General features: G+C 46.6%; 2 protein-coding genes across 2 annotated transcripts in view; one reads left to right on the forward strand and one right to left on the reverse strand.

Annotated features, from left to right (window-relative positions):
* The first annotated feature begins 1,541 nt into the window (after nt 1-1,541).
* LOC129336617 (16 kDa beta-galactoside-binding lectin-like) lies at nt 1,542-9,042 on the forward strand. Its single transcript, XM_054989842.1, has 4 exons — nt 1,542-1,631; nt 5,714-5,793; nt 7,450-7,621; nt 8,839-9,042. The coding sequence occupies exons 1-4, from the start codon at nt 1,623-1,625 to the stop codon at nt 8,983-8,985; spliced, it is 408 nt and encodes a 135-aa protein (XP_054845817.1). The 5' UTR covers nt 1,542-1,622; the 3' UTR covers nt 8,986-9,042.
* Nucleotides 9,043-11,575: 2,533 nt separating this feature from the next.
* SHROOM3 (shroom family member 3) overlaps nt 11,576-26,342 on the reverse strand; it is a 185,242-nt gene continuing 170,475 nt past the window's right edge. Inside the window, exons 6-10 of the mRNA XM_054989841.1 lie at nt 24,414-25,304; nt 22,347-22,838; nt 18,507-18,657; nt 15,667-15,939; nt 11,576-13,430 (exon numbers count right to left, since the gene is read on the reverse strand). Of these exons, the coding sequence (XP_054845816.1) occupies nt 13,083-13,430; nt 15,667-15,939; nt 18,507-18,657; nt 22,347-22,838; nt 24,414-25,304 (2,155 nt within the window). The 3' untranslated portion in view covers nt 11,576-13,082. The remainder of the gene's footprint in view (nt 13,431-15,666; nt 15,940-18,506; nt 18,658-22,346; nt 22,839-24,413; nt 25,305-26,342) is intronic.

A 26,342-nucleotide genomic window follows, 5' to 3' on the forward strand; every position in this document is an offset into this window, starting at 1 on the left:
CTCAAGTTTTGATGGGAAATGTAGGCAGCTTGGCAGAATGTTGGACAAGTGACGGTTGAAAAGTCCATTGGACAGCAGTCGGAGAGCCAGGCTGCAAGACCAGGATGCCTACATTTCCCATCAAAACTTGAGGGGAGCTGACTAGTGTCCAACCTGTGTCAGGCGTCACTTGTGGTCCCGCTCTCAGGGACACTCAATTATATTGACAAGCAGTAGATTCGGAAGAAACTAAAGGAAAGACTTCCTCAAATGATGCTTCCTTAACTTGTGGAACTCACTGCCACAGGATTCAATTGTGTCACTAATTTAGATGGCTTTAAAAAGGATGGGACAAATTTCCTGATATACTGGAGTTCTGAGTGAAATCCAAACTATTAACTTTTAGGCACCAGGAAGAAACTTTTTAAAACTCCATTCACTGCATTTAGAAACAATTGATTTTCCCCTCACACTGTCCTGAAACTCTGCAGCATTTTTTTTTCAAAACCAATGCATTTTATTACTGTACTTTATGGTGTCCAATTTTTTTTAAACGCATTTGTTGTTGGTTTTAATTCAACCCTAATTGCTATCTAAGCTCGTTTCCAGATTGGGCTTTAGGATTGTACCCATAACAACTGCTTTTAAATGAGTATGTTGTTTTTTATTGATATTATATTGTTTTCACTATTGAATTGTTTTTGATTTTTTAAAAACTGGATACCTCAAGCTTGATTGGAGAGCATATTAAGAAAGATCTCGAATCTGGCATGGCAAGGGTAAAATTCAGCAGTAAGGAAAAGTTTCAAGGAAAGTGTTAAATATCCCCTTCTCTTTCACTCCTTCTGGGAAGCAAATTGTTCCTTCCGAAGGACACTCCACAATGGATAAGAAACATGTGACTAGAGTGTGCCATCTAGGCCTGAATTTGGGACCTCATCTAGGCAAAGCGTATTATCTTATCTCATCTCTGGTCCTCCCCCCCCACCAAGGCCAAAGGACAAGATTTCCATCCAAGGGCTGTTAGTTTAATTGGTTTATGGAGCCTTCCTGCTGCCTGCCTCTGGATGCCAGCTCCAGGTTGTGAAACAGCTTGAGATTTGGGGGAGTGGAGCCTGGAAAAAACAGGGTTTGGGGAGGGACCTCTGTGGGAGATAATGCCATAGGACACACCCTCCAAAAGAGCCACTTTCTCCAGGGCAACTGATATCTGTAGCCTGGAGATCAATTGTAATTCCAGGAGATCTCCAGCCACCACAAGGAGGCTGGCAACCCTGCCTGTGCCGGAGCCCAGACTCCCCAGCTCAAGAAAACAATGAGCCAGTGTCTCGAGGAGCACCAGCCAAGAGCCTGCTGCCACTATCGATTGCAAAAATAACAGCCGCAGCTGCTTTGGTTTGTCATCACTGGGGCTCATTCATTGCAACCAGGCCAGTTTTTGAGCCCTCTGACCCTGATTCTTCCCAGCTGGGGCTGTCTTGCTGGGGGGGGGGGCTGACCCTCCAATCACAACACTCCCTCTGTGTCATATGACACACTTTCCCCAGCTATTTAAAGGCAGCCGAGTTGGTGGGGGCCTTCTTTGCTGAGTCATAGGTGAACCGAGATTGGATTTGCTGGCTGCCTTTTGGCAAAGCTGCAGCATGGAGTGTGTGAGTTGGGGGGCCTGTGTTGCGGGAGAGTAGGAGGCGGTGGGGGTTGAGGCTTTAAAGTGAGTGGAATGTGGCCGGGCGAGCCGAAAGCTGGTTAATGGATCGTTTGCCTTTTGTACCGGAGAGCTAGTTGGTTTTATGGCTAACGCTTGGGCACCTGAATAACTTATGCTCTATATTTTCCTGCTTTTTTGATTGCTGTATGTTCACTTTTGGGGCTTTGTGGGGCTGTTTAATGATGGCTTTACCATGCTATTGGTGTGCAGGTAGCGGTGTAGTAGAACAGCAGGATTTGAATCCAGTGGCATCTTAGAGCCAAGCTACAAGTGATGAATGACACTTGCCTGGCAAGTGAACAGTCTCACGTGTATTCCTCCCTGTTCACTTGCCTTTCACTTGCTCTCCACTTGATCCACAAGGAGCGCAAGTGGAGCACAAGCAAACAGGGAGGAATACATGTGAGTCTGTTCACTTGCCAGGCAAGTGTCATTCGTCACTTGTAGCTTGGCTCTCAGAGATCAAGATTTTTCAAGCGTATAAGCTTTGCAGGGTCAGAGCTCCCTTCTTCAGATACAGGGGAATTGTCCTGTATCTGAAGAAGGGAGCTTAGACTCACGAAAGCTTGTGCATTAAAAGTCTTGTTGGTCTCTAATGTGCCGCTATACCAAAATCCTGTGTGTAGTGACTTACAACACACAGGCTTTAAATAAAAGTGCACAGCTCCTTGTCCCGGTGGAGTTTCCAGGGGTATGACTGAAGTCATCCAGAGAAACCATCAGCTGGTCTTTAAAAGGATAAAAGTGTAAGTGAAGTTCAGGGTGTCCAGAACTCGGCAGAGAAGGGGTGTTTTTGAAGAAAGATTTGAAACTACCTCTAGGAGTGCTGAATGGGGCCAGCTTCTTGCTGTTTAACTGGATAGGAGGCTGCGAGGAAATGTGGTGGGTACCAGTCCGTGGAGGGCTGGCATCTTGTTCTTACCCCCCCTCCCCAACCCCTTTTGAAGACTAGGAGCCTCTTTATTTCTAAAAGGGTAAAAACCAACAGGTGATTCTTCTTGGGATAGAATTATAGCTGTTCAAGGCTCAGCCATAAAAACTTGGCAGGTTCTTGGTTCAAGGTTCTCATGTTCAGGTGCTGTTGAGACCCAGCCATTAAAGGGCTGGTATGCTGGGATGAGCAAGACAGAGAATGTGAAACCGTGGCGCTAGTAAAGTCGCTTGGGAAGAGGTGTGGCTCAGCTCTTTGCACTCTGCAGTCGTTCAATATTCCTCCCGGGTTCTGGGTTTTTTTAGGAGTTGTGCGTTTTTCCCTAAGTGGGACTAGGTGAAGAAGCAGTGTACTGGGAGCTTAGCTGCTATGGTGATAATCGCCTTCATGTCACTAGAGCTAGTGGCTGAGCCTCACTTCTCGTGGGTGGTGAAGGGTCGTCCGGAAAGAGCCCTGATCCAACTGCAAGGCTGTGTGAGCTTGGGCTGTGTTTAGGTAACAGCTTATTCCAGGGCTTTTTTTCTGGGAAAAGAGGTGGTGGAACTCAGTGGGTTGCCCTCGGAGAAAATGGTCACATGGCTGGTTGCACGGAGGGCAATCTGAACTCCCCTCTGTCTGGAGATCAGGGGGCGGGGCCACCAGCCATGTGACCATTTTCAAGTGGTTCTGGAACTCCGTTCCACCACGTTCCAGCTGAAAAAAAGCCCTGGCTTATTATGGACTGGGTGTGCTTAACTAGAAGCGAGGCGGCTTCTGCAGAGGAGCCAGTGTGGAAAAGCCACCCCGGGGTGACTCATCAGGGCTCTCGACAGCAGTTTAGCACTTCGAGAAGGCAGAGAACTTTTTTTGGTTTAGTGAAGCATTACTTGAGTCCAGCAGCACCTTAGAGACCAACAAGATTTCTAGAATATGAGCTTTTGACAGTCAAAGCTTCCTTTGTCGGTTAGGTACGGTGATAAGTGAGGGGGAAACTTTCTCCGGTTGCAGTACCGTGTGCCAGGCTGCTTTAGGAAACGGAGTCCGCCCCCTTCCCCCTGCCAAGATAAGCAGCGCTCTTCACAGCCTTCTGTAGCTTGCAGTACCTGTGACTAGAGGTGACTAGAGCAAGAGGTTGCAATTCCTCTGTGGCTGTATTCCTGGAAGTGAGAGAAACGTGGTATACGTAATCTTCGAAGACTTTATCACTGAAGTGCTGTCTTAAAGGGCTAGCACAGAATGCAGCAGAAGGCCAAGATTTGGACTCCTGGGCTGAAGGGTACCTTCCCCCCGCCCTTGCTTTTGTGTTCCCTGCTGATATGCTATTAGCCGTTGCTCTTGAGCACTAGCTTGAAACAATAAATGTAAGGAAATGTATCCTAGGAAGGGAGAAGGGTGCAGGGATTTAAATGTAATGACTTGGGTCTGCAAAGGAGGATGCTTGGAGTTGTGGAGGTCTCTGGGGGTGCATGTCTCCCCCTGCTCAAAACTTCACCCCTCATATTCCCTGGCTATTAGTGAAGCTACCCAGTTTGGTGTCATGGTTAAGAGCAGCAGGACTCTAATTTGGAGTCAGGTTTGATTTCCCACTCCTCCACTTGAAGCCAGCTGGGTGACCTTGGGTCAGTCACTTAAGAGCAGCAGGACTCTAATCTGGAGAGCCGGGTTTGATTCCCCACTCCTCTGCTTGAAGCCGTCTGGGTGACCTTGGGTCAGTCACTTAAGAGCGGCAGGACTCTAATCTGGAGAGCCAGGTTTGATTTCCCACTCCTCTGCTTGAAGCCGTATGGGTGACCTTGGGTCAGTCACTTAAGAGCGGCAGGACTCTAATCTGGAGAGCCAGGTTTGATTTCCCACTCCTCCACTTGAAGCCAGCTGGGTGACCTTGGGTCAGTCACTTAAGAGCGGCAGGACTCTAATCTGGAGAGCCAGGTTTGATTTCCCATTCCTCCACTTGAAGCCCGCTGGGTGACCTTGGGTCAGTCACAGCTCTCTCAGAACTCTCTCAGCCCCGCCCACCTCACAAGGTGATTGTTGTGGGGATAATAACATACTTTGTAAACCGCTCTGAGTGGGCAATAAATTGCCGTGAAGGGGGGTATATAAACTGAATGTTGTTGCTGTTATGATAACTATCGCTGTTGAGTTTTGTTAACCAGCGAAGAGACCAGTGGTAGGCTTTCTTGGCTGTGTAGTAAAAGCACTTGACTTCTTTAAAACAATGGCCCTGGCTCTGCTGTGAAGAAAGAATAGATGGAGGAGGAAAAGCAAGTTTGATTCTGTCTAAGAAGGGAGCTCTGACTCTCAAAAGCTCATAACCTGAAAATCTTGTCAGTCTCTGAAGTGTCACTGGACTCCAGTCCTGTTCTACTAAAGACCAACACAGCAACGTTATGAAAAAAGAGCGGTTTTTTTTAGCATTGAGTAAGAGAAAATTTGATAATTATACTTATATTTGTTGTGGAGAAAATCAGAAGCCTCTTTTTAGTTTATATAGTTTTGTTTGTTTTTATTATATTTTCTTATATTTTTGGTTGTCTTTGTTTTGTTATTTTGTGTGTTATTTTGTTAATTCTTTTCTATAAAATTCTTTAAAAATATAAAACTCTTAATAAAAAAAATTTAAAAAGAGAAAAGACCCACATGGCTATCTGTCTAAAATTGGTTTGGCTCTGTAGCCAGGGCTTTTTTCTGGGAAAAGAGGTGGTGGAACTCAGTGGGTGGCCCTCAGAGAAAATGGACACATGGTTGGCAGCCCAGCCCCCTGATCTCCAGACAGAGGGGAGTTTAGATTGCTCTCCACGCCGCTGAGCAGTGCGTAGGGCAATCTAAACTCCCCTCTGTCTGGAGATAAGGGGCTGGGCCGCCAACCATGTGTCCATTTTCAAGAGGTCCTGGAACTCTGTTCCACCACGTTCCAGCTGAAAAAAAGCCCTGTCTGTAGCATTTGAAAGCCTGCTCCCAAAAGGCCTCTAAGACCCACATTTTTGATTTCCAAGCCACTGAATTGTGGCCATCAGCTCTTAAGATATCAGAGGGGTGCAAGGGTAGCAGAGGGAGAGGTGTTCCTTTTCTTTCCAAAATGCCTCCTGAATGCATGCCTGACCTCCTTTCTCTAGGGACTCGTTGCAACTCAGCTGAAAATCAAGCCCGGAGAAAGCATCGAAGTGAAGGGGAAGATCTTGCCAGATGCCAAAGGGTAAGTTGAGAAGGGGAGAAGAATCAGCTGTGAGCAAACAGGCTGGTTGACTTCTTCATATCAAAGCATGACAGGTGGTGGACAGGAGAGTTGCTTCATTAACTTGAAAATGCTCTTCACCAGCTGGAGTTCATCATTATTGCCCCTGTGTTCGCTCTGCCTTTCTGAGAGTGTCTCTAAAGGAGACATCTGACATGTGAAGAACATGTGTCAGAAGATGCAATGGTAGCCAGGAAGGGTAGTTTAAAAAGACAGAGCCGGCAGCAGGGCAAAGGCTGTGTGAAGGGGATATGAAATGCCAGACGGGAAACTTCAGCCCATCTCCAGGTCCTCTCCAGGTCCAAGCCTGGCTCTGGAAAGCAGCCCCAGTCCATTTCCATTCCTTGCCTCCTTCTGGTTGCGATCCCACACAGTTTTAGACTGGAGAGGTGACACTGACAGAGCCTTCAAGGAGGTGAACCTCTAAGGACTGATCTCCACAGGCTCTGTCTTTTTAAACTAAGCTTCCACAGTTTTAGACTAGAGAGATGAAATTGACAGAGCCTTCAGGGAGACAAAGATGAAATTAACAAACCCTCTGAGGAGTGATCTCTGCCAGCTCTAAAAGCTGTCTAGTAGTGATCAGTAGACTGGATTTCTTAAGAGTTCCAGCATTCTTTTTAAAGTGCACGTTCTCATCATTGTGTTTAACAGAAACTCGATCAAATTCAAATGAATTATTCCAAGATCTAGGCTATCATGTTAAGGATAGCCTGCACCCTCCTCAGTGGATTGGTTTCAGTTTCGATTTGATATTGCAAAGCTGTGTGGAAGAGAAGTACATGACAAAATAATAATAATAATAATAATAATAATAATAATAATAATAATAATAATAATAATAATAATAATATTCGATTTATATACTGCCCTTCAGGACAACTTAATGCCCACTCAGAGCGGTTTACAAAGTGTTATTATTACCCCACAACAATCATCCTGTGAGGTGGGTGGGGCTGAGAGAGCTCCAGAGAACTGTGACTCGCCCAAAGTCACCCAGCTGGCTTCATGGAGGAGTGGGGAATCAAACCCGGCTCTCCAGATTAGAGGCCTGTGCTCTTAACCACTAGAAGTATAGAATGCTTTTGCCATCTGCTGGTCCCCAAGAGAAGTCACTCAGTTGGCTTCAAGGGGAGGAGTGGGGAATCAAACTCTCAGTCCTGCCACTCTTAACCACTAATCCAAACTGTAGAGGGAAACAATAGACTTTGATTTATAAGGTGGTAAAGATTAGTGTGTCCCAAACAAGAATAAGCCCATTGCATATAGAAAGGGGAGATGTAGGCCTGTGGGGGCTATATGAGCACGACAACGGGGGAAGACATGCTGGGGTCTGACTTGACTCCTTGCCACCTCACTCGTATACGTGCTGCTTAAAGCAAACGTTTTTCCTGTGTGACTCTGTAGCCAACGCGCTGAAAGCAACCAGATTCCTGGGTGCTACTGGACTCGACTCTTGCTCTTCCGTTGCAGGCTAATATGGCTGCCTACCTGAAACCAAGTTCCTGGTTGGAACAAAGTGCAGAAAGTTCACAGAAAAGCATTTGTCTGTAATACTGGGGGGCTCTGCAGTCCCTGCGGTTGAAAGGATGTGCCTCTTTGTGGTCTTCTTTACAGTTTTGTGGTGAACCTGGGGAAAGACTGCGAGAACCTGGTGCTCCATTTCAATCCACGCTTCGACTGTCATGGGGACGTGAACACCATTGTGTGCAACTCCAAGAAAGAAGGGGAATGGGGGGAAGAACAACGAGAAAGCAGCTTCCCTTTCCAGCAAGGTGAAAAAACCGAGGTAAGTGCGCGGCGATGAATCCAGCCGAACGTTTCCTCCATTTTCCTAGCATGCACGACTGCACTGCCGAATGACAACTTTGAAAGGGCAGCCACCTTTGCTTATAAATATGAGGGCTTAAGTATTCAGACTCGATCAGTGGAGTGAATGGAAGCCGCTTGAACCGTCTTAGTGCTCAGTTCCATTCTGGGAAAGCTGGCGTGCAGAGTTTTAAATGTAAAGTGTAGGTGTGTGTATTAACATTAGGGTCACTGTGAAAAGCGATATATCTCACCTCATCTTGGAAGCAGTATAGTCAACTCTGCCGTCCCTTTCTGTGCATTCTAGACCAGACTCAGGTCAGTTGGTTAAATTAACATCTGCCTCAATGAGACGAGTTTCCAATATCAAGATATTTTGTTTTGTAGGCAGCCACCCGTGGTTTGGGAATCTCCAGCCTAGCAAAATATCTCCTGTCTTGTTGAAATTGATAGGAAGAACAAGCCTATCAAAATAACTCCCATCGCCATCTCGTGCGTTTAGGTTTGCCACATGCGAATTTTTTTCTTGGATCTCATGCATCTAGCTATTCAGTACGTTGTATAGGAATTTAAAAAGCAAACTGTGTAAAATTGCTCCAGCATGAGTTCCATTCCTAAAAGCTGGTGATGAATGCAACTGTACATTCACTTCATGTCCCCTTTGAGGGGAGGGGTAAAAAATAAGAACATCCTTGCTCTACCCCAAACTTGAGCTAGGTACTAGATTTTTTTTTTTGTAGCTCATAGGAAGAGCTTAAATGTAACTTCATAGATCCAGAGGAGTTAGCCGTGTTAGTCTGTAATAGCTGCAGTGGAATTGGATAGTCTAGGGCTGCTGCTGAACTCTTTTTGATTTTGCTACTACAGACTAACACGGCAAACTCCTTTGAACCTTTACACAAGCAAACTGATCCCCACACCAAAAGGAGCTGTCTGCATCTCCATATCAAAGGAGTTGTTTACATCCCCCCTCTCCTCCTCCCCCCTCCCCCTCTATATTTGACCAGTTTCCTTCTGCCCTCCATGCATCTGACGAAGAGAACGTGATTCTCGAAAGCTTATGCTACAATAAAATTGGTTAGTCTTAAAGGTGCTACTGGACTCTTTTTTTATAATGTAACTTCAGGCTTTCAAATGCTGCTGAGGCAGGAAAATTTGCATTCCTGGCTTGTCTCAACCCCTTTACTGTGTTTGCAGATCTCCTTCTCCTTTGATACTTCTGAGCTCAAAGTGAAACTTTCCGACGGTCAGGAGATCTCCTTCCCCAACCGGCTGGGCCTGGACGCCATGCCTTACCTCTCTGTGGAGGGAGACTTCAAAATCAAAGCGCTCAAGTTTCCCTAGTCTGTGTTCCTGCAATATCGTTTTCTGTGTTGAATAAACTCGCGTTTATTCTTCAAAGCAGCCTGTCTTGTCTTTCTGTTACGCTCTGCTCTTCTCTCTCTCTAGTGGCACAGCTCCTAACCCATAGGCCGTGAGCTAACCACACTGAACTGCAAAGCAGAATTCCCCTTTTAAATATTTTATTTTCTATCATTTGTTTATTTAATCTTTCTTTAGATTCTCCTCATGTCTCTTAAATTCAAACAAACCCAAAATAAATTTTGCTACTGGGACTTAATAGCTGGGTCGAAACCATCAAGCAAGATTTGGAACTTTTTCCTTACAGGCATGTCTATAATAATAATAATAACATTCGATTTATATACCGCCCTTCAGGATGACTTAACACCTACTCAGAGCAGTTTACAAAGTATGCCATTATTATCCCCAAAACAAAACACCCTGTGAGGTGGGTGGGGCTGAGAGAGCTCCAGAGAGCCATGACGACTAGCCCAAGGTCACCCAGCTGGCTTCAAGTGGAGGAGTGGGGAATCAAACCTGGCTCTCCAGATTAGTCCCACGCTCTTAACCACTACATCAAACTGGCTCTCAGAAACTAGTGGATTGATGAATTGTGCTCTTACTTGCTTTGACAGAAGAATAATCTACTCCGTAGTTTCAATAGAACCAGTTCCACATCCACGTAAGTGCTCAGAATAAGGCTTTTTAGAATACCGCCCACTCAGAATGACTCTGCTCTTCATGGATGTCTAGAGGAAGAAGTGCTATCCGAGTCCCCTGCGTCTGAAAACACTAGCACAGCAACCCTAAACGCATCTTCTTGCTTAGTTATCTGCCAGGATTGTGGAGTCTTAACATTTTAAATACCAGCAGAGTCCCCTGCCCTTTTCTCAGACTGAGGCTACTCAGTGGGGCTGGATAGGCGGTGTCTCCACATGGTGATTTTGTCCAACACCGTCTCATGCCGGCACGGCCTTGCAAGGGCACAGCAGGCAGAGAAGGCATGCAAGATTGCTGGGGTGGGGTGTGCCTTCTGGGAGGCCACCTGTTGCAGGGAACAGATGTGAATGCTTGCATTCAGAGGGCTTGGATGTGCCAGTGAACACTGGCCCCAGGCTGTGCTGTCTGAAGAGCAGGCCAATCCCTGCTGTGCCGTGGCGTGCATCCAGCTGTAGAGAATAACTCTGTCTGGGCTATGAGTTATGTCTCACTGACAAAAGCAAAAGCTGTGATGGACCATGAATACCTGAGGTGCTTCTAAACAGGATTTTATTCAGTTTTCTGCTCCAGCATACTAGCAATTCGCATCTGTGTGAAAGCATTACAGATGCTGATTTTCTGCACTTCACACCCCTACTCTATCAAGCTAATTACAATATTTAAGCTAGCTTTCCCGTTGGGGAAACATGTCAGTATACATAAACATGTATACTGACATAAACATGTCAGTATAGCTGTCAGTATACATAAACATGCCCCAATGGGGCAAATAGTGGTTCCTCATAGCCATTCCAGGTTCAGAGAATGTCATGTTTGTGTAGGGGGGGGGGGAGGCTCATGCACTCTTTCCCTGCACACCATAAGCCCATGTCACGTTGGTGCCCCGTGTTCCCAGGTGTGGAACTCTTCCATACATCTTTGCAATGTGTGAATTGGCCCTACCGATAGACACACATCCCTTTGTTCTTTTTCATTTTTTTCCCAGTGGAGAGTGCCTGATATTTTGTCTTGTTGGTGACATTGCTACTGTTATTATGAACTACGAAAGTAAAATAGTCAAAACAAATGTTCTTAAAATTTGTTTTGGTAGCAGTTTAACCTTAGGCAGCACTGCCCTTTAGGCTGGAAGGTCAGGGTTCCTCATCTTGTTTCCAATCCTCACTCAGGTAAGGGGGGGGGGGTTGTAAAGGAAAATGGGTGAGAAAGTGGGCAGAAGGCACTTAACCCATTCACTGTCTTCTCACTGGCCCCTACAAATACACACCTCAAGCCTGTTAATTTTATTGTTCTTTACCCTTTTTTCCCTACCTTAATATAAGAAACCCAAGCTGAAGGGGACCAAACATGACCACCCATTTTTGGGGAGAAATGGAAAGTGCCCCTCCAACCCGTCACTGTAGTTGTGTTACCCAGCAGGCTTATGTTTAAGAGATGTGTGTTTGCTGGCACTACATGTAGCTCTGCACCGCATAAGAGCTGAAAAACGGGTTCAAGCCTGGCTCAATCCTGCCCCGACCAGTCAACCCCAAGTGGAAGTACGAGACAGTAAACTTACCTTACGCTTGGTATGAAGTTATAAAGAAATCCTAGAGGCCTACGTCAAAGTGGGGTTCTGTTTATCTCAGAGCCAGTGGGGTGTGGAGTGATGGACTGGGGTTTGGGTTCAAATCTCCCCTCAATCATGAAGTTCACTGGGTGACCAAAGTGGGCCAGTCATATACACATACAGACACACTCGACCTAACCTACAACACAGGGTTGTTGTGAGAACATAAAGAGGGGAAGCTTTACATGTGTTGCCTTCGACATCTCAGAAGAGAGTGGTAAGTAAAAGTATAGACACCTAAAAAGGACAAAGGAACACTGAAACTGGGGTAATTGACTCTATTTGCTCCATTTTGGCTAAGGTCAGTTCCAACAGGATTAGCAGAACGAAGAACAATTGTGTTTTTTTAAAAAAAAAAGAACCAAGACTAATGTATACAAACATTTTGTGGGGAGGGAAGCAATCTATAAATAAAGACATTCACAGAACCATCTCGAGAAGTCATTCAAATATTTCCCAGGCCGCATGCGGTTCCATGCTTTCTGTTCCTTTTTTAAAATAAATGTTTTTAAATTGTCCGTGAGTCCAAGAGGTGGATAGGGGGAGATCTCTTTGCTTCAGCTTCGCGTCGACTCCTGAGTTGTTTGGTTCACGCAAGTGCTTGTTCGAACGGGTGGTTGCTTCATGTCGCAGATTTGGAAGACGGTATTTTTGCTGTGCAAAGCTTTCTCAGAAAGGTCACTTACTGGTACATTCAGCAGGTACTAAAGAGATAAATGCCCCCCACCCCATCCAGTAGATATGGGTGCTCAAAAGTTGGGGCATTGTGTGTATGGAATATTGCTCCCCAACTGCACTGGATCCTGCCGTGCAGGAAAAGAAAGAGGGCTCGAGAGGCAGGACCTTGTTCTCCATGCACGTAAGTCTGTGCTGCCCGCTGCTAACCATGGGGACACCAAGCACCTTGCAAAGATGGGGGAGCAGATGTATTATGATCGTATATGCAAGGCTGTGTACATGGGAATACAATCTTTAGCGCTATGACCAGGATCTACCAGGAGGGGGAGCGGGGGAACGATAGTATATTTCCCATATGTTTCTGGCAGAAGATGCAAAGCTGTATCCACATATGGCCCAAGGAGGACGAAGTACTGGTTGTGCACACAGAGATTTTGCATGTAAGCACCTTGGATCAGGGCCTGGAGCATTTCCTGCTAGTTGATACAGATACTCCAAGCTGTGTTTTGTGATTATCGTAAGGGGGTGGGGCTTGGGAGATGTTCCTCTTTCATTTTTCTCTGTTAAGTACAAAAAAAAAATTCAAACGATTTGTTTCCTACATACATATTGAAGTAGAATCAAACAACTGATTAATGTTATTGTACAAAAAAATCTTTACAGAATTCTACCTTGCAGCTTTTACAAAATATAAATACCGATATTGTTCAGGAGAGCAGGTCGCTCATCAATATTTTAATTAAGGCTTCATTGTTGTAGATCCTTCATTATTTAACAACCGTCGGTGCTCAGAGGAACTCCCCGATTCCTCTGGCGGGAGCAGCTCATGTTTGTTTACGATGAGTCCACCTGCTTGGAGAACACGTCGCCTCCTTTCTCAGCCACAAGGATTCCATTCCTTTTCATGAGAGTCTCGTGGGCCTGTGATCACAGGCAGAAGGGGGAAAACCCCAAAGCTTTCCATGCCGTTTTGTTTTCTGTATGTTAATTTTTTAAAAAAGAAACCTCCCATCAATTCCAAACAAAAAAAAGTTAAAAGCTGTCTCTGATTAAATAAATTCAAGAAGAAGAGTTCAGCAGACACCTGTTTGGGTCAGAGCGAAGATGCTGGTGGCGGCCTATTGCTATTCACGCCAGACCCCACGGGCGCCAGGGGGGCCACTGCTTTTTTGCTCCGAAGGGCAAAGTCCACGGGCAAGCTCTCCAGAAGGCACTTGAGTTGCTCCTGCCCCAGTTTGATCTTGTCATCGAGCTCGCGCTGTTCGATGAGAAGGGCAGATTTCATCTTCACAAAATGCTGGTAGTCTTGAAGCTGCTCTTCGGAGAGGTAACTGCACAGAATGTCCAAGACCACCCGCTCTCGCCGGTCGAGGTTCTCCTTCAGCTCCCGCGCGTCCTCGTGCTGGCCTGCCAGCATCTTCCGCTTCTCGTTCAGGGAGCTCTGTCCCAGCGTAGGAGGGGAGGAAAGAGGAGGGCAAAGAGAGATTTAGCATTGCAGTTCCGGAGCTGGGTTCCCACTTTGGCTGCCTTCGAGATGGGCTCGTCCACATATGGGGTTGGATCCAGGCTAAGTTTCCCAGCGGCAGAATGGGATACTCCTGCCTGCCTCCCCCCTCCCACTTATCTCCATGAAATGCTGGTCTTGGGGAACAGGAAAGCCTGAAGAATGAAACAATGAGGGAGGGAGAATGAGTGGAAATTGCTGATTTCGTCTGGATCCAACCCAATTTTTTGTTGTTGGTCAGATTTGAACTGCTCTATAGAATGGCATGACAGAAGCGACGTGCCCGTCCCAAATCCAGAAGCTCATGAGAGCTCTGACACATGAGGGCTTCCCCGTTCCCTTCAACGGACACAGGTCCGGAGCTCTCCGTAAGTGCAGAGGCACCTCTTTTCTTGAACAGAATAAGGAAGCTCAATTGTATGGAGATGCTCGTTTGAAACTGGGAGCATCTTAGCCTTCCCAAAGGGGAGGTAAAATTGACAGAGCCTTCTGGGAGGCGAAGATGAAATTAGCAAACCCTCTAAGGAGTGATCTCTGCAGGCTCCGTCTTTTTAAACTACCCTTGTGTAGAGAGGTGAAATTGACAGAGTCTTCGGCTCTGTCTTTTTAAATTACGCTTCCGGGCTAACATTGCATCTCCCTACACTTGAGCGTCCTCGTATAATATGTCTCGTGTAGAGACTCTCAGTTATTCAGGACGGTGGATTGAATTCCACCAGCCTTTCCCCTCAATTTCAGCCGTTTCTTACTACAGTCCTCATCTCACACTGTCCAATGATCCCCCCCATCACCTGTTTTGGTGGTCAGAGGGGAATCTCTCCTCCTTTACTTGTCAGTTGTTGGATCCATCTTTATGTCCTGCACATAATGGATTTTTATGGTACCAGTGGCCAAGGTCACTGCAGCAAGAGTTCTTAATTATGTTGACTCACATTTCAACACAGAAAACTGCCTGTCAGAATGTCTGATGAGACAGAACTGGGATAAATACCTTTTAAATAAATAATAAAGAGTCCAGTAGCACCTTTAAGACTAACCAACTTTGCTGTAGCATAAGCTTTAGAGAACCACAGCTCTCGAAAGCTTATGCTACAATAAAGTTGGTTAGACTTAAAGGTGCTACTGGACTCTTTATTATTTTGCTACTACAGACTAACACGGCTAATTTCTCTGGATCTATTTCAAATAAATAGATGCGCTGAATTGCATCTGATGAAGTGAGCTCTGACTCATGAAAGCTTACAGTAGAATAAACATCATTATTTAGTCTTTACAGTGCCACTGGGCGCCTGTTTAATGTTGCTGCAACAGACTAACCAGGCTTTCCCTCTGCCGTTTCTTATGCAAAATGAAGCCTCCGCGATCCTCCTCCTGCAGTCTGAAGTGGTACAGTCCCTTCTACTGTCTTAGGATTCTACCACATTACATAAGTACGTATGTACCATCAAGTTGCAAATGACTTACGGTGGCCCCAGCAATGGGCTTTCAAGGCAAGTGAGAAGCAGAGGGGGTTTGGCATTGCCAGTGCTGCTTAGCTTTGAAGGCCTGACGAGATCAAGCTACACCATGCAGCCTTCCTTCCCCCTACTAGATTAATCTTATTCTTCTACACGTGTGAATCAGGCCTTAGGATTGTGTCTTAAAAAGGACACTCCCTTGTTTCCCCCGCCAGCAGTAAATAACTTGATTTCTGTACCATATTTATTACCAATTAAGCAAAAGCGAAACACTCCCCATCTTCGCATTTTGAAATGGCAGTACAGAAGTAAGTACATATGGCTGTATGAAAGTAAGTGGCTGAAGTAAGCCGTTGCTTCCGGACAGCAGAAGTGCCTATGTTCTCTTTGTTGGCAGACGAGAAGCAAAATCCCCTTACTAAGGAAAGAAAAGACTGTTCTTCCAGAGAGAAGGGCCGTTTTCACACTACTAACCTGCTTCTGTAACGCTGCGAAACGTCGCGCAAAAAATGCAGAAGGTAGCGTCTTCTCGCGAGAGTTTTGCGCAACATTGCGAGAGTTTTGCGCGACATTGCACAAAACTCTTGTGACAAGACGCTATCTTCCGTGTTTTTTGCGTGACGTTTCGCAACGTTACGGAAGCAGGTTAGTAGTGTGAAAACGGCCAAGGTGGGAACGTCATCCATGCCAAATGCAAGTTTTCTGCATCTACATACCCGTTCCTGATCGTCAGCATCTTCGCCGAGGCTGTTGAGAACATTCTCCACCCTGGCCAGGCGTCCTGAGAGTGAAAGCAACAGGCTGACCACTTTATCCAGGTCTCCAATGAACATCCTGTATTTCTCAAACTCGTTGGGCTTGCACAGGCCGCTGATCAACGCTTCCACTTCCTCTCCCAAAGCATTGTTGAGCCTGACGTCTGCCTGCAGGCTCTCCTTGGCTTCTTTCAGAGTCTCCAGCTTGCGGGACAAGCTCTCAATGAGTTCAGCCTGGAGGGGGCAAGATTGAGCAAGAAATCAGTCTTCGCAACAGCATCAGCTGGCAAGTTAAAAACATATGTTGAAAGATGGTTTTTGAGGTCATCCAATAGATGCTATGCCTATAAATCAGGTAACCAGAAAGAAAGGGTGAATAGTTCTGGCGACTGAAGCTACTGCAATTCACAATTATTTTGTTTGCTAAGGAACACGGTGGGGCAACTCCAGCTCTGTTGGGTGCCTTTGGCCACAGAGGATAACGGTTTACAGAGCGTCAAGGAGAATTGGTTTTGAAAGAGAAAAGGAGCATGTGGACAGGGGGCTCTTTCACGCAGGGCAGCAGTTTTCATTTGGGCTTTGGCATGACATTGTTGTGCATTCACACACCTCCTGGGGTTTCCCTGCCTCTGATGTGGGTGTTCCCAAACCTGTTTTGGTACATTTTTTCCAGGAACATTATACCCAAGATGAGTTTGGAGAAACTGTGGATGGGAAGGTGCCGATTTTTGCATCTCCCCACCCATTTCTTCTTGCACTCACCATTCCCATCACCAGTGAGCCATTCGCCTTTTTCAAAATGGATCAGTTGTAACTATAGCTGTTGGATATTGCACTTTCAATGCACGTTAGCAATTGTTTGCAACTGGATTTTCCTGGGTGAAACACAAAAATCTACTTGCGGACGATTGCTGAAGTGTATTATCTAACGCGTGCAAAAGCAGGCTGAATCTCTATCATGTCGAAATATTACAGTGATGTGAAAAATGGAAAAAAAGTTCATCTGTCAACCAGGAATCATACAACACCCACAGATCACCCCATGCAATAGAGACCACAGAGCAGAAGGCTGTCTCTACACAGCTGATTTGCCTTGGGTTTGATACTGTTAGGAAGTGGGGTTTTCCCCCCTTGCTTCCTCACAGCATCGTGGCGCTTCCATGAACCACCTGGATTTTCCTAAACTTTTCAGCAATCTTTCCTAAACCTGTTTGCTGCCATGGTTTGGGGCAGGGAAAATGGCTGTGTGGTGGGAAAGTCTGGATTTTCCCAATCTCACTCACATGGCAGCCATTTCCCCTTCCCCTGGCCCTAGCAGCCGTTCACCCACTTCTCCCCATCTCCACATGCCACCAGGGGACTTGCGAAAAGTTGTGGGGGTTTTTTGTAATTGCAATTGGCATATTGATATAATGGTATATTGGTATGTTCTTTACTATTTTTTAAAAAGCTCCAATCTGTACTATCTTGGGGGAAGGGCTGCCCTAGGACTAGGGCAAGGAAAATGCAAGGGGAAATCCCAGTTGCCGCTGCACGACGTCAGCAGCTACAGTGTCACTGGGGCTTCTGTAGGAAAGTGCGGCCATGTGGAAGGGCACAAAAACAAAGCGGAAAGGATACTCAAGCATGAACTCTAGAGGCAGGAGTGGCGCCAGGGTTTTCGGCGCCTGTGGCTGGCCGGCGGGCCGGGTGCCCGCACGCATGCGCCCACATGCGCACACCGGCCTGTATGATGACGTCACGTGTGACGTCATCATGGGGCGCACATGAGCCAGCCCAACTGCTGCAGTGGGCGGCTGGGACGGTGCGCGGGTGGCCTCCCAGCTCTCCTGCTCTGTTACCCTGCACCATCCCAGATGCCTGCCTGCGGCTGCTGCGCCAGGCCGGACGCTTTTGCTGGTGGCGGTGTCAGCGAGGGGCGGAAGGGCTGGGAGGCTGCAGCTCCATGGCGTGCTCCTGCCACCAGCGCCTCCTCTGGTGCCCCCTCCAGAGCCCCGTGCCCTGAGGTAGCCACCTACCTGGCCTCAATGGGCGCGCCAGCCCTGTCTAGAGGACTAGAGCAAGAAAGCATCGTGATGTACTCCAAGAGTTCCCCACCTGCTTCTTCAAAATATCAGGGCTTTCTAACCCACCTTTCCTGACTCCGAATATCAAGATTTATCAGACCGCAATATCCAGCGAAAGCTGAACTTTGCATCTCTTGTGGGAAGCACTGGCACTACCTGGCTTAAGTCATTCGGTTGTTTGCAGATGTATCAGGTACGCTCCAAAGCCACCGCTCTGTTCTCTTTCCTGCTTGCTAATGAAGGGCAGAATTATACAGCAGGAAGCCAGCACGGGGCTCACAAACCTGCATCCTAGGTCTCCAGACGGTCCCTATTTATCAGGGACCGGCCCTGATACTTCAGCTGCATTTGCCCAAAGGACACTCGAGCCACATTTGGTTATATGTAGAAAAAGAAGCAAATCTTTATGTTCCTTGCTCGTTTTTTGCATATTGCATTCTGTTTCTGCTACTCATGGGAAAGGGCAATGATGATATTTAATTCTTGCCTCCCCCGTCTCCCACCACCTTTGGAAATCCTTCACAGGTTCACTCCTTGCCTCCTAGGAGCCAGCCGGCTCTGCGCACCCAGTCTGCCTTTATCCCCCAAAGGACTAGAGACTTGCTTTTGGATGCTGAGCCTTGCATCCATGCTTGCGCATTGCAATTTCAAAATGCTGGCATTTGTATAGCCCTGCCCAGAGTTCGTGGCTCGATCTCGCAGCTGCCTTCTGTGGCGAGGTTGCTGCGAACTCACCTTCTTCTCGTTGACATCCCCTTGTTCCTCATCCCCGCCTGTCTCTTCCGGCAAATCTTTGATTTTGTTCAGCAGCTCGGCTTTGGGAGCAGACACGCTGAAGTAAGCAGGGCAGGGAGCCAAAGTGGTGGCAGCTTCCTTCTCTTCTCTCCTGTGCCAGAACAGAGAACACACACGCATGGCAGTATGGCAAGAGACGCTCGACTTTCTTCCTTGAGTTAAGAAACGGGGCAAAGGAGGAGTTATTAACTCCCTCGAACAATTGCCCACCTCTCCTTAGGGGAGCCCAGAGCATGATCTTTCTTCTCTAGGTGTTTTTTTTCCCAATCAGTACAACTAGGGATCGCCACCAGATGGCACATGGCGACTACTCAACTGAACAGCCTAAGACAGGCCATTGCTTCCTGTCATTCAGTGATCTACTCTGATGGGTGACAGATCTCCAAATACTCAGGCAGAAAAAGTTCTTGACTAACATCTACTACTTACGGGTCTAAATGAAGCAAATGAACACATAAATGAACAGCGGATTTCAGGCAGACCTTTCTCTGTCTGAAATCCTGGAGAGTGACTGCTAGTTAGAATAGACAACACTGGGCGACATGGATCAGCAAGGCAACTACTTATGACTCGATCGTGTTCACCAGCAGAGGAAAGCACATGCTATTGCTCCCAGCCATGCATCCTGCAGGCATCTCCTCCATAGAGTTGCCAACCTCCATGTGGGGGCTGGTGTTCTCCTGGGATTACTCCTGAGAGCAGACATCAGTTCCCCTGGAGAAAATGGCATAGAGGGCAGACTTTATGGCATCACATCAGCTCCCACCCCTCCCTAAATTCTACCCCCCACCCCGGCTCCTCTGCCAAATCTCCAGGAATTGCCCAACTCAGAGTTGGTAACGCTACTTCTTCGATACTCTGTTCCACCAACATCCCTGTTGTATAGCAGGAAGATAGCGGTTTTCAGGCTTTCTTGAACTCTTTCCATAATAATTCACCCGTTACAGAAGACTCAACTCAGTTATTGTACTCCGTTTGCGCCCGCTGGGCCTCACTGCTGCCCGGCATGAACTGAAAATGCAACCCAGAACACACCCCACTCTCTTTTGGGTCTGCACTCTGCAGGTTCTTCTGAGGACAGGCATTACTTTCTCTAAGAGCCAAAACACACGTTAAGAAAAACCTAGGTTCAGCACGTGTTCTCTTACCTCAAGGTTTGCTGGGATCTGTAGGCGTCCTGGAAGCTTAAAGTTTAGCATTTACAGAGCAGCAAAAAGGGAAAGGGAAATACAGGCGCCTGTATTTTAAGCTTTAAGCTTCCAGGACGCCTTTAAGCTTCCAGGATGCTTACAGATCCTTTAAGCTTCCAGGACTTTAAGCTTCCAGGACCCCTACAGATCTTTAAGCTTCCAGGACGCCTACAGATCCCGGCAAACCTTGAGGTAAGAGAACACGTGCTGAACCTAGGTTTTTCTTAACGTGTGTTTTGGCTCTAAAAGTCTGCCTTTATGGGCCAAGCCTTCAGTTTAAGGGTGGGTGAGTGCCTTAGCTATTAAAAAGAAATACGGTCTTAGAGTTTAGAGTTCAGTCTCTCAGGATCAGGAGAGATAAGCTGATCAATGGGGGGGGGGTGAGCTTATCTTTTAGGGAAGATTCTCCACCGTTATCGATGCTCTCGTTCATAACCCAGTGTGAATACCATAACGGCAGTTCAAGGAAATGAGTGTAAAAACCAAGAGCCGGTTTGCCAATTTACAAATAACATCTCACAGTGTACGCACAGCTGTGCTTAAGCTGGGCTGTGGAACAGCGTGCCATCGCTGACCCACCATGTTGTAAAAATATACTGCGAAAGTATATTTTTTGACTGAGTCGGAGCAGCTGCTTCCTTAAAAAAATATATTAAAGTGCCTAATGTTGGGCTAGGGAAGATATAAACTAGAAACAAAACTGAAGCCCCTTACAACGGCTCGGTCAGTGTTTTGCCTTTGGGCTGACCGGGCGAGCTTTGGCTTTATCTCAGCGGGGAGCCATATAAATGCACGAACCAGATGCCACCAACCCCTCAAGGTGAGGAGGGTCAAAGGATTCTTGGTTCATTTCAATGAAGAACACTTTCAGCAATATCAGTGCGATTTAACCTTGTCGTGTCTTCTCATGACCAGAAGCCAGAACGTATATCCTTCTAGCCACATCGGGATCTATATATCCTGCTTCTTTGGAAATACGAAAGCATAACACTTGCATGGATTAACGACTCACGTAACAATCACAGGGCCTCTGACTGGGTAAGCAAACACAGAGCTGTCAGGAAAAGAAGTCCAACAATCGGCGGTTTCAAGAGGCCCACTGGAGTGTTACTCTCTCCTTCTACCCAACCCAGAACATCTCCAGAGAGGAGGCCTCAGCTCTCCCCCATTCCCCTCCTCAGGGCTTTTTTTCTGGGAAAAGAGGTGGTGGAACTTAGTGGTGGAACTCAGGAGGACCGCCCAATGACCTCACTTTCAGTCAGCTGGAACAAGGGGGGAGTTTTTTAAAGTTTAAATCGCCCTTGGTGAAAATGGTCACATGGCCAGTGGCCCCGCCCCCTGGTCTCCAGACAGAGGGGAGTGTAGATCACCCTCTGCGCCACTCCAGCGGTGCAGAGGGTGATCTAAACTCCCCTCTGTCTGGAGATCAGGGGGCGGGGCCACCGGCCATGTGACCATTTTTAAGAGGTGCTGGAACTCTGTTCCACTGCGTTCCTGCTAAAAGCCCTGCCTCTCCTGAGAGAAAGGAATGACTCAGTGAAGGAATCACACGGTTTGTCTGACTCGAGATCTCTCCTGATCCTGAGAGACTGAACTCTAAACATTAAGACCATATGTTTTTCTAACAGTGAAGGCACTCACTCATCCTTAAACTGAAGGCTTGACCTATAAGGGCTGACTTTTAGAGAAAATAATGCCGTCCTCAAAAGAACCCACTAGCTTATTTATTTATAGACTGCATTTATATTTTGCCTTTCTCCCTATGGGAACCGAAAGCGGCTTACATCATTCTCCTCTCCTCCATTGTACCTTCACAACAACCCTGTGAGGTAGGTTAGGCTTAGAGGCACAAGGTCGCCAGCAAGCTTCCACGGCAGAGGGAGGATTTGAAACTGGGACTCGCAGCTCCTAGGCTGACACTCTAACCACTACACAACGCTGGTTTTCACCCCTTATGTCTCTGTGTGAGTCACTGTTCAAGGTATGCCTCCTCTGAGAGCAAATAATTCTGCCAAATTTGAGAGGGGTGGCAAAGTCAGATTGCTGCAGGAAAACTAGCAAAGAGTCTTGAAGACTAACCAATGTATGGCTGCACCAGGTTTCCTGAGGCATTGCCCACTTTGTCAGATTGTGAGAGGCAGAATGATCCGATCGTACCCGATACAGAGATGTGGCAGAATTACCCTTCCCTAGTTGAGCCAGATTGGAAGAGAGGCATGGCCAGGGCAGGAAATCAAGCAGAGATACAGCAGACTTCCTGGTCTGTGAGTGGTTCCCTTTGTGCTCCCAATAATCTTTAAAATGTTTAATTCCTTGGTTTATTTCTAGTGGCAGGCTAGCAGTTCTCTTCACACACATAATTTGGGGATTATTGTCTTAAAGACATAATCTTCCGGGCTCAGGGGAGATCTTTCATTCAGATAATCACAGGATCTCCCACTCGGCCATTCATTTCTTCCACAATGAGGGAGGCAATGCAATGAGAACCACTGAATGAGGACACTGATTTTTCCTGGGGAAAAAATTAAGCATTGGCGGAGGGAGGGAAAGAACTGCCAAACCGGTGGATTTGAAGGAAAATGGTGCTTACTTATCATCCTCCGCGGCCGAATGACCAGCTGTCCTCTTCTGCAAGATCTTCCTCCTTGTGTTCTCCTTAAGCATCCTGGCCCCGTTAGGAAATATTCCTTCCATCAAATCCATGGTGGTCTTCATCTTGGCGTCTGGATCCAGGACGCCAGCCAGTGACTTGTCCTTGTGGATTATCTCCTTTGCCAGAGTCTCCTCCTTGATGTCTTCTGGAGTCTTCTTCTTCCCTGAGTAACTCTCGGGGTTAAGCCCCTCATTTTCATACGCCTTGCTCACCGCAATGGGCTCTCTGGGCTGACTGACAGGTGTTCCATTAACGGATTCTTGAGTGGCCAGTGGCTGCGGTCCTGCTTCCGGGGAAGGGGCAAAGCCATTTGCTTTGGATCCCGAGGTTCCAAACGGAGGTGGAACAACCCAGCCGCTCTTGCTGATGGCGATGTTCGATCCAGCTTTCTCCCTCTCACTGAGGCCTCTAGGAAATCTGTTTAAGTTTCTGTTAATGAACAGAGAAAGAAAATAATTGTAAACTAGGTACTGTGAAATATCAGTGACTTCCTCAAGGCAAGGAAACAACTTTTCTAGCCTCTCCAATGTATTTAGATCCTGATAACCTTTATTTGGAAGTTGTGTAATTCGTTTTTAAGCTTCCAGTAGCACCGTTAAGACTAACCAACTTTATTGTAGCATAAGCTTTCGAGAATCACAGTTCTCTTCGTCAGATGCATGGAGGGCAAGAAGAAATTGGTCAGATATATAGGTGGAGAGAGGAGGGCGGAGTAGATGCAAACAGTAGCTTCTGATATGGAGATCAGTTTGCTTCTGTTAAGGAAGTCAGTTACTTCTGATAATGAGATAACCATTCATAGTCTCTATTCAATCCCAGCTTGCATCTGACGAAGAGAACTGTGATTCTCGAAAGCTTATGCTACAATAAAGTTGGTTAGTCTTAAAGGTGCTACTGGATTCTTTTTGATTTTGCTACTACAGACTAACACGGCTAACTCCTCTGCGTTTTTAAGCTTAGGACCACAGCCAGAAATGGTTATTTTTAGCTAGTAATGTTTACCTTTGGATTTAGTTTGGGACGAAGTTGCTTGTCTGTATGTCTATCAACATTTGGCAAAATTTGCCCCAAGTACACCATTCAAGTCTGCATGTGAAGTCTACTTCAAAACTTGATATCTGTTGACCTCTCTTGATTATTTTGTTTGGGACAGACTTCACAGATGAAATATCATTATCTGTCGTTACCCAGCATTCCATGCCAACCAACAAGTATAAAGTGCTAGCGCACGTGAACTATTACTTACAGTCAACTTCTGAATAGTGTTATCTGTCAAATTATCAACTACTGTCCTAAAACAAATGCCACATATTGAAATCAAATATCACCCAGCGTTAAAGACAAAAAGATCAAATATTTGACAATTCAGAGAATATCTTATCTCAGCATTTGCAGACGGGAATGTTGAGAAACAAACTTATTTTATTTCACGAGCAACTAGATCAAAGACAAAGGGAAGCTATGTATATGCTTCTTGTTACTGGAATCCTAAGAAAGTGAAGCATCTACATAATAATAACATTCAATTTATATACCACCCTTCAGGACAACTTAATGCCCACTCAGAGCAGTTTACAAAGCATGTTATCATTATCCTCATGACAGTCACCCGGTGAGGTGGGTGGGGCTGAGAGAGCTCCAAGAAGCTGTGACTGACTGACCCAAGGTCACCGACCTGGCTTCAAGTGGAGGAGTGGGGAATCAAACCCAGCTCTCCAGATTAGAGTCCTGCCGCTCTTAAGTGACTGACCCAAGGTCACCCAGCTGCCTTCAAGCGGAGGAGTGGGGAATCAAACCTGGCTCTCCAGATTAGAGTCCTGCCGCTCTTAAGTGACTGACCCAAGGTCACCCAGCTGCCTTCAAGTGGAGGAGTGGGGAATCAAACCTGTCTCTCCAGATTAGAGTCCTGCCGCTCTTAACCACTACACCAAACTGGCTCTCCAAACAAACAGATACATGGACAAGAATTGGGGGTAGGGGGAAGGGTGTAAGTGATTTCCTCACCTTTCTGGAGACTCCTTTTCTCTGAGACTTGCAGCTTTGTCCATTGCTGCTGCATTCACTTCCAGGGCAATAGGAGAAAGTGGAAATTCATCCATAGCGTTTGCCATAGCACTGGAGCTCTGTACAGGAAGTAGAGGTGGAGGTGGCAACAGAGGGGATGAACGCTTGGACTCAGTGGTGGCTGCATGAGGCTGTGTCTCTTGGAAGAAAACGTCATCGTCCCCTTCTTCCCGATGGAATGGCGGAGGGGTCATCTGTAGGTAGGACTCCGAGATGCGGAGTGAGAGTCTTCCTTGGCCAGAAAGAGTCTCTGGCTCAGAAGAAGAGCTGCTTTGTGAGGGAAGGCTTTGCCACCGTTGGAAGACCTTCTGCCCAGACGCCTGAGGAGATACAGAGTTCTTTGGGAGGCTGTCGTCTTTGACCAAATGGACCCATTTGGCATTAGTTGGGAGATGTCTTTGGGGCAGAGCAGCCTTCCATCTCCAAGCGGTTTCTTCTGCAGAATCTTTGAGGGGACAGTCGCCATTGTCGAGAACCTGGGCTTGAACTTTACTATTGTCATCCCTGTCAAATTTGGGCTGCCATCTTGTTTCCTGGCCTTCTCGGGCAAGAGCTGGTGTGGAATTTGCAGCATTGGTTGAGGGCTGACCAGATTTGGAAGGAAGAACGGGCATGGCGCTTTGTTTAGGGTCAGAACGATGACTATTTGCATCCACTGGCAGTGGGGCAAAGGCTGACGTTCTGCTGAGATGCCTGAGAAGATCCGGGGCTTTCAGGCCATCGCTCAGTGGTGATGCGTTACTGACATTCCCACTGCTGTGCCGAGGGTGAGGATAATAGCGTGCAAATGCTGGTTTGTCCATCTGATTTCTTTCTTTACTGTCAAATGATCTAGGACAGGGTGTAAAAATAGTTTTGAAAGAGACAGTAAATCAAACTGGCATGTCAATTTTATATAAATACAGAGTCGAGACGTCTGCGTTAAAAAACCCTCCAACTCTCCAAGCTCAAATCAGGCAATGAAAATAAAATTCCAAGCAGATAAAGAACATCTGCATACATTCCCACTGCAATATCTATGTCCTTGCTGCTTTGGGAACTTTTATTTTTATCAAGGACTAAGGTTGGGGAGGAGATGGGCTAAAAACATAGATGAGAAATGGGTTACATACGGATGAAGGGAAGTGACAGAACATACATAGCATTCCCACCATGGTTGTTGTGGGTTTTCCGGGCTGTATTGCTGTGGTCTTGGCATTGTAGTTCCTGACGTTTCGCCAGCAGCTGTGGCTGGCATCTGAGAGATCTCTATCTCTTGGTGCTACACCTCTGAAGATGCCAGCCACAGCTGCTGGCGAAACGTCAGGAACTACAATGTCAAGACCAAGGCAATACAGCCCGGAAAACCCACAACAACCATCGTTCTCCGGCCGTGAAAGCCTTCGACAATACACCATTCCCACCATGTTTACCTTTTTGAAGCTCCATGCTGGTACCTGGTAGCTTTTCACACTCTAACCAACATAGTTTTCTTCCAAACAATTTTGGAAGGACTAGGACTAGAAACATTCTCTTTCTTCCATTTGTGAGCCCCTAAAAAGATGTTTCCACTTACACGGTACCTGCTTAGCTTTCTAAAGGACTATTGAAGGAGACTTTATCCAAAGCATCCTAAATGTCTATCAACATTCCATGTGTTCCATTATTCTGCCCTTTTTCTTTGATATTGGCTAATTGGTATCTTCAGAGGCAGGGTTAATCCTTCCAAAATTCATATCTGAATACATGTTCATTTACATATTTAACTAGTCTTCCTGTTTTTCCACTCAATTATCCCATTTTAGAAAACTGTTTAACCATTCCAGAGCAAAAAGCTTTCTGCCAGAGAATCGAGCACAATAACACACATAAATTGCCGATGCAGTAAAA

This window comes from Eublepharis macularius, chromosome 10, assembly GCF_028583425.1.
Source record: "Eublepharis macularius isolate TG4126 chromosome 10, MPM_Emac_v1.0, whole genome shotgun sequence".
In the NCBI taxonomy this organism is placed as follows: Eukaryota; Metazoa; Chordata; class Lepidosauria; order Squamata; family Eublepharidae; genus Eublepharis; species Eublepharis macularius.

Coding starts and splice junctions, on each gene's coding strand:
- LOC129336617 (XM_054989842.1), top strand. Junction 5,794..7,449: donor ATCTTGCCAGATGCCAAAGG/GTAAGTTGAGAA, acceptor TCTTCTTTACAG/TTTTGTGGTGAACCTGGGGA. Junction 7,622..8,838: donor AGCAAGGTGAAAAAACCGAG/GTAAGTGCGCGG, acceptor CTGTGTTTGCAG/ATCTCCTTCTCCTTTGATAC.